We start from the raw sequence: 7,637 nt of genomic DNA, 5'->3' as shown, positions 1-7,637 counted from the left end.
TATATATATATATATATATATATATATATATGTACAAGAGGGAAAGGAAATTGTCTGTGGGGCTTTTTATTGTTTATGCATGCAATTTGCATGCAATTTGCTGTTGTTGGGTTGGTGTGCTGCATGCAGCAGCAAAAACCCAAACTGTTGCTGCATGCATTCGGGCGGATAATCTCCTAGATTAGAAATGCTTCATGCATGCTGATGCTGCAGCAGCAGCAACAGCATGCAGCAGCTACTACATCAGCAGCATCAGCTGCATGCATGCATGCAGCAGCGGCTTAACCCCACCAACCTGGTGTGTTGCAGGCATGTGTTCATTCATGCATGCAGCAGCATCTGCAGCAGCAGCAGCTGCTGCTGCTGCTGGAGTTGCTGCAGTAGCTGCAGCATCAGCAGCAGCATATATTCGGCTCATCGTATTGGTTGGGTCTACCCTTGTTGCATGCATGCAGCAATTGATCTAAGGACCCCCAACAGAGTAAACTAAGAAACTAAGAGAAAAAGACCAAAGGCATATGTACAATATAAATAAAACCCTAAACCCTAAACCCTAAACCCTGATCTAAGGAACCCCAACAGATAAACTAAGAAACTAAGAGAAAAAGACCAAAGGCATATGTACAATATAAATAAAACCCTAAACCCTAAACCCTAAACCCAGATCCCTAAACAAAACCGTCAAATCCGTAAACCCTAAAACCCTAAACCCTAATCTGTTATATATACCCTAAACCCTAATCTATTATATATACCCTAACGAGGGTTTTGCAGGAATATAGTAATAATAATAATAATAATAATAAATAAAACAAAGAATAAAAGAATAAAATAAATCTTTTTGTTTATTTTTTATTAACATCTCTTATGATGAATAGAAAGGGAGGAAAAAAAAAAGAAGAAAAAAAAAGAATTAAATTATTTTAATGATATATAAACAAACAAACAATAACAGGAAAAAAGTTTATTCGTATAAAAATAAGAAAATAAATACTTCTTTTGTCTTTCTTACTCCCTCTATGGTCAGTGCATGCAGCTCGCCTTAATAACGTCCTCCTTATATATATATATATATATATATATATATATATATAAAGGGGGGGAGATGTGGCTATGATAATAAATACTGCTGTTGTTCTCCTCTTGTTGTCCGTCAATTAGTACAGAGAGGAATTCCTTGTATACTTTTTATGCTGCAGCAGCTAATATAGCTGTAGCCTCTGCTGCAGCAGCAGCAAGATATATGCAACTACGTCCTAGTGCTGCTGTTGTTGCTGCTGCAGCAGCAACAGCAGCACTAGTATTAACAACAATAACAGAAAATGGCTGTTGCTGCTGCTGCTGCTGCTGCTAGCGTATGCTGCAGCAGCAGCAGCAGCAGAAGCAGCACACACAACGTACGTTGTATTAGGCTCTACAACCATTTGAAGTTACCTCAACAGCAGCAACAGCAGCAACAGCAGCAACAGCAGCAACAGCAGCAGCAGCAGCAGCAGCTGGACTACTGCGTTTCCGACTTGTGCAACAAATAAACGCAGCAGCATTTATTTAATTAATTTTTATTTATTTATTTATTTATTTATTTGTTTATTTTGTGTTTCTTCTTATTTATTATTATTATTATTCTTTTGTCTCTTTTTGTATCCTCTTGTATCCTCCTTTTGCCTCCCTTTGCTGTCTGTTTTTGTTTGCTGCTCCTGTCTGTTTTTTTTACTTTCTTTATTTCTCTATTAAGGGTTTAGGGTTTAGGGTTTAGAGATTAGGGTTTAGGGTTTAGGGTTTAGATATGAAGGTCAAATTGCAGACGCTGCAGTTATTGCTGCAGCAGCAGCTAAAATTGCTGCTGCTCCTGCTGCAGCTAAAAATGCTGCTGCTGCTGCAGCACAAAAATGCTGCGGCTGCTGCAGGTGTATATACACTGTACATGCATCAGTCAAATGCGGCCAACAAATCATCAGTTTCCTCCTTAGATAACCAGTCATCTTTTGCTGCTGTTGTTGCTGCTGCTGTTGCTGCTGCTGCTGCTGCTGTTGTTGCTGCTGCATCTGTGGATACAGTCTGCACTGGCAGAGGGGAGCCCCGCTGCTGTGTCGCTGCTGGTTGCAGCTGCATGTGAGTTGCCGCTGGTTGCAGCAGCAGGCTTGGTGCTGAAGAACGATGCTGCTGCTGCTGCTCCTTCAAGAGGTCCGCTGCTGTAGAGAATTGATGCGACGGCAGCTGCTGCATGGATGGCTGGGAGGACCAAGGTGGACGATATTGGTGTTGTTCATGCTGCTGTTGCTGCTGCTGTTGCTGCTGCTGCTGCTTTATGGGCATTTGTTGCGTTTTCTGCTGCATCTCCACCTTCCAATGTGTCATCTGCTGCTGTTGCTGTTGCTGTTGCTGTTGCTGCAGTTGCTGTTGCTGCTCCTGTTTGACTATGGCGCGCTGTTGCTGCTGTTGCTGCTGTTGCTGCTGTTGTTGCTGTTTGATTTGTGGCGTATCAGTGGAGGCTGTGCAAGGAGCAGCAGCAGCGGCAGCAGCAGTTGTTGTAGCAGCAGCAGCAGCGGCAGCAGCAGTTGTTGTAGCAGCAGCAGCAGCATTTGCATCATCATCAATGTTAAGTATAACAGGTAAATGTCCTCCTGCAGCAGCAGCTTCTGCTTCAGCAGCAGCTGCAGCAGCAGCAACAGTAGCAGCAGCAGCAGCAGGAGCCTGTAAGAAATGGTGATGCAGCTGCAGCAGCACAGGCCATAAAGAATGTTCATAAGATAAATGAGGAAATAACCATCGGCATAAATCCCCTGTTGATGATCTATGACGACTCTCCAACAGCAGCACCACGCCGTAGTCTCCCCTGCAGCAGCAGCAGCAACAGCAACAGCAACAGCAGTAGTAGTAGCAGCAGCAGCAGAACAAGCAGCAATAGCACCAGCAGCAGCAAACGCAAAACACACACGAGGTATTGAAGCAGAGGAAGAAGCAACAGCAGAAAAAGCAGCAACACGAGCAGCAGCAACAGGAGCAGCAGCAACACAAACAGCAGCAGCAGCAGCAGCAGCAGCAGGAGTATCTTACAGGTGTCTAATACATCTTCCTGCTGCTTGATTGAGTGCTCTGTAAGCTTGTGTAGAATACCATCTAGATCCACTAACCATTTGCAGCCCCTTCTGCTGCTGCTGCTGCTGCTGCTGTTGCATTTGCTGCTGCTGCTGCTGCTGCTGCTGCTGGTTGCATGCATCATTAAATATTTTCTTTTTAATTATCTTAGGGTCACCTAATGCAGGGAAGGGTAATCCAATACAAAGAGCAGCACGACAAAAATAATCCTTAAAGGAAATACCTTCGCTTATTTGTCCCCTATATACAGCAAGCAGCAATGCATGCCCTTCTTGCTGCACTGCAGCAGCAAATTGCTGTTGTATTGATCTAGTCATTAATAAACCTCCGTGCTGCACCTCTATTAATACACGCTTCTTTAGATATACTAAGGTGTCCCATATAGTCTGCTGCTGCTGCTGCTGCTGCTGCTGCAGTAGTAGATGGTGTAGAGGTCGTCCTCTCTGCTGCTGCTGCTGTTGCTGCTGCTGCTGCTGCGGGAGGAACATAGGCTCACGTTGCCATATACGTTGTGCTTGCTGCAGCAAACCATAACGAGGGAGGAAGAGCAGCACACCACCAGGTATACACTGCAGCAATCTTGCTGCTGCTCTCCCTATATTAGCCATAAAGGAGGGATTATTAAGATTAGCAGCATGGCATCTTAATTCTTGTTCTTTTATTAGATGTCTATGCTGCTGCTGCTGCTGCAGTAGCTGCAAACGATCTGCTGCTGCTGCTGCTGTTGTATCCGGTACAGCTAACCGCTCTGCTGCTGTACTATCAGGGAGAGCAGCAACAGCAATTACGCGCAGCTGCTGCTGCCCTATTACATGCCCTGTCTCTATAGGAGACTCTAATAAACGACGCATAAATGATATACCTAATTCAGACCTGCAGCGGCAGCAACAGCAACAGCAGCAGCAGCAGCAGCAGCAGGACTGTAGCAATATATAGCAATAGTAATGTAGAAACTGCAGCACCACCTGACAGCAGCTGCAACAACAGCAGCAGCACCACCACCACCAACAACAGCAGCACCACCAACAAGAACAACAGCATCAGCATCAGCAGCAACAGCAACAGCAACAGCAACAGCAGCAGCAGCAGCAGCAGCAGCTTACGGGTATGAATCAAAAGGTGCAAGTGTGCCTGATGCAAGTATAAGACTTTTTGCTGCCTCTGCAACACGAGAGAAGACAACAGCAGGCAGCAGCAGCCAGAGGTGTACAGACACCTTAGATAGAGGGTCCTCTTGCTGCTGTTGTTGTTGTTGTTGTTGTTGTTGTTGTAGTAATTGATGTAATTGGTGCTGCTGCTGCTGTTGAGACGGTGTTCCTGCTGTTGCTGCAGCAGCAGCAGCAAGAAATGTCCTGTCTGCAGCAAAACATATTGTTGCTGCATATGCATGCGGATGTCTAGATAGGAGGGATAGACAAAACATTAGCTGCTCTAGCTGCTGCAGTCGGTCTCCTGTTGCTGCTGCTGTTGCTGCTGCTGTTGCACCTCCTCCTCCTTCTGCTGCACCTCCTGCTGCTGCACCTCCTGCTGCTACCGCTGCTCCTTGCTGCGGCTGCTGCTGCTGCAGTCCTACTATATCAAAGGCTTCTGTTGTACAAAGGGAGAGGATCTCTACACTCTCATTAAGTGCTGCTGCTGCTTCTGTTGTTGTTATTCCTGCTGCAGCAGCAAATCCTGCTGCTCCTGCTGCTGCTCCTGCTCCCCAACTTAGTAACTCAAGGGGTATTGTTGTATCATCTTCTGCCGCTGTTGCTGCTGATTGACCTCTCCTGCTGCTGTTGTTCCTGCTGCTCCTATTATTGTTGCGCATGCGTAGACCTCGCTGCAGCTCATCCCTTATTGCTTGCTGCTGCTGCTGCAGTGCACGCTGCAGCAGCTCAGGGTTTGCTGCTGCTGTTGATGCTACATCAACAATTTTTTCTATGGGTGCAGCAAGTCGGCTTGCATGCAAGGCAAGTCGCTGCAGCAGCTGCTGCGTTCGTGTGTCTCTTCGTGCTACTGCAGCAGCAGCAGCAGGAGAATACTGCAGCCGCTGCAGCGACTCCATCCACCGCAGCAACTGCAGCAGCTGCTGCGCCGTTATGTCTATGCTGCCAACATCACGACATACGTCCTCTATGTTATGCGCCTCATCTACTATTACCACGCTACCTGCAGCAGCAGCAGCAGCAGCAGCAAAAGGTAATGCAGCAGCAGCAAGTAATGCAGTTCGAGCAGCAGCAGCAATATCCACAGCAGCAGCAATATACCCGAAGCAGCAACAGCACTAAAACCAACAGCATAAACAACACTGCCAGCAGCATCAACACCAACACCAACACCAGCAGCAACAGCAGCAGCAGCAGCAGCAACAGCAGCAACAGCAGCAGCAGTAGCAGCAGCAACAGTAGCAGCAGCAGCAGCAGCACCTGTGAGTAGTGTAGCAATTTTGGTTCTTCTAGCTACACCAGGATCAAAGACAAATGAATAAGGACAAACAATTATATCTGCAGCAAGGCATAAGGCTTGGCTACTATAATAAGCACAGCCCCCCACGCTGCTGCTGCTGCTGCTGCTGCTGCTGCTGTTGATGCTGCTGCTGTAGGTCGTTGTGGTTGTGCTGCTGCTGTAGGTGGTCGTGGCGGTTGTAGGGGTAGGCGTGATTATGCTGCTGCAGCAAGCAGCAACAGAAGAAAGTTCCTCAATGTCCAGTACTCCTTGTTTGCTGCAGTTGCTGCTGCAGTTGCTGCTGTTGCTGCTGTTGCTGCTGTTGCTGTTGCTGCAACTGCCATCTTCTTGTTTGGTTTCTGTCTTGCCTGCAGAGTCTCCTACATCCTTCCCTGCTGGTGTTGCTGCTGCTACTGCTGCTGCTACTGCTGCAGCAGATTCGCCTGCTGCTGCAGCAACAACAGGAGGGAAGGCACGAGCAGCAAGTTGTGCTGCATACAAGGGATCAGACAGACGAACATAATGAGGGCATAGCCAGCAGCTACTAACACCTGCTGCTGCTGCTGCTGCTGCTGTTGAGCCTCCTCCTGCTGCGGCTGCCGCTACTCCTCCTGTTAGTGTTAATTGTGTTGAAGGAAATGACAGTTTATCGCCAACTATATCTGCTGCTGCCTCTGTCTTTGCTGCTGCTGCTGCTGCTGCTGCTGCTCCTTTGGGTGCGTAGCGAGAAGCTACAGATGGAGGCAGCGGAGAGCAGCAAGCTGTCTGCAGCAGCAGCTGCTGCTTTGTAGCAACTGCATGCACAAGCTGCTGGTGTTGCTGCTGCTGCTGCTGCAGCTGCTTCTCTGTCAAGCCCACCGCCCTTTTGCCCAGCTTCTGCAGCCAAGCAGGAGGAGTTATAGTTTGCTGCTGCTGTTGCTGATGCTGCTTGGACTCTTCGTCTGCAGCAGCAGCAGCAGCAGCAGCAGCAAACCGCAGCTCTGCATGCTGCTGCCGCCTTACCTTTTCAACAAGTCGTGCTGCAGCACGACAATCTACCCCACTAACAGCAGCAGGAGCAGGAGCAGCAGCAGTATCCATTCCTCCTCCAGCACCTGCTGCTGCTGCTGCTGCTGCTGCAGTAAAGGAACAGAGAAAGTCTCTTGATGCCAATTGTACAGCAAGGCAGCAAAAAGCAGAGCGACGTAATTCATCCAATACCTACATAAACAAATAAATAAATAAATAAATAAATAAATAAATAAATAAATAAGTAAATAAATAAATACATAAATAAAGACAACAGCATCATCAGCAGCGCCATTAACAGCAACAGCAACAGCAGCAACAGCAGCAGCAGCAGCAACAGCATCAATAGCGGCACCATTATAACAGCAACAGCAGCGCAATTAACAGCCCCATCAATAGCACACCATCAACAGCAGCAGCAGCAGCAGCAACAACAACAACAACAGCAGCAGGAGAGTACCTGCTGCGCCTGCTTATGTGTCCTAGTTAGATAGAGAATAGTTGTGTGTCTCCTTTTTCTTAATTGGAGACACTCGTGACGCTGCCAACCTAATGCTGCACATAATAATGCTGCTGTCTTCCCTGTACCTGTAGCAGCAGCAGCAGCAGCAGCAAGAGGGCAAGTATTAGTAGTAGTATTCTTATTAGTATTAGTGTAGTAGCAGCAGCAGCAGCAAGCGCTGCAGCAATAACAACAGCAGTAGCTGCAACAACAGCAACAACACAAACTGCAACAGAAACAACAACAACAGCAGCAACAACAACAGTAACACCTGCAGCAGCAGCAGCAGCAACAGCAGCAGCAACAGCAGCAGCAACAGCAGCAGCAGGAGAATAACTAACCAGTAGGTGCCTCAATAATAAGATGTTTACGTTGCATGCATGCATGTATAACTTTATTTATAATTTGCTGCTGGGGCTGCAGCAGCAAACTATAATGAAAAGGTACGCAGACACCGCAAATATTTATTATTTTTTTTATATTATTTATATGTAAAGGAGGAAGGCATAAAGGTATATTCTTGCTGCTGTTGCTGCTGCCGCTGTTGCTGCTGTTGCTGCTGGTGTTGGTGCTGTCGTTTGAGCTGCTCGGGACACGGAGA

The 7,637-nt window shown here is 47.2% G+C and overlaps 1 protein-coding gene across 1 annotated transcript in view; it reads right to left on the bottom strand.

Annotated features, from left to right (window-relative positions):
* Window positions 1–1,929: 1,929 nt before the first annotated feature.
* Window positions 1,930–7,637, bottom strand: part of EMWEY_00044970 (hypothetical protein, conserved) — a gene marked incomplete at both ends in the record, with an annotated part of 7,099 nt that continues 1,391 nt past the window's right edge. The window contains 5 exons of the mRNA XM_013482971.1: window positions 1,930–2,694; window positions 3,135–3,256; window positions 3,425–3,972; window positions 4,203–5,250; window positions 5,508–6,726. Coding sequence (XP_013338425.1) covers window positions 1,930–2,694; window positions 3,135–3,256; window positions 3,425–3,972; window positions 4,203–5,250; window positions 5,508–6,726 — 3,702 coding nt within the window. The remainder of the gene's footprint in view (window positions 2,695–3,134; window positions 3,257–3,424; window positions 3,973–4,202; window positions 5,251–5,507; window positions 6,727–7,637) is intronic.

This window comes from Eimeria maxima, genomic scaffold, assembly GCF_000499605.1.
Source record: "Eimeria maxima Weybridge genomic scaffold, Emw_scaff879, whole genome shotgun sequence".
Lineage (NCBI taxonomy): Eukaryota > Apicomplexa > Conoidasida > Eucoccidiorida > Eimeriidae > Eimeria > Eimeria maxima.
The sequence above is the reverse complement of the archived record's forward strand: the minus strand, read 5'-3'. Positions and strand labels throughout refer to the sequence as shown.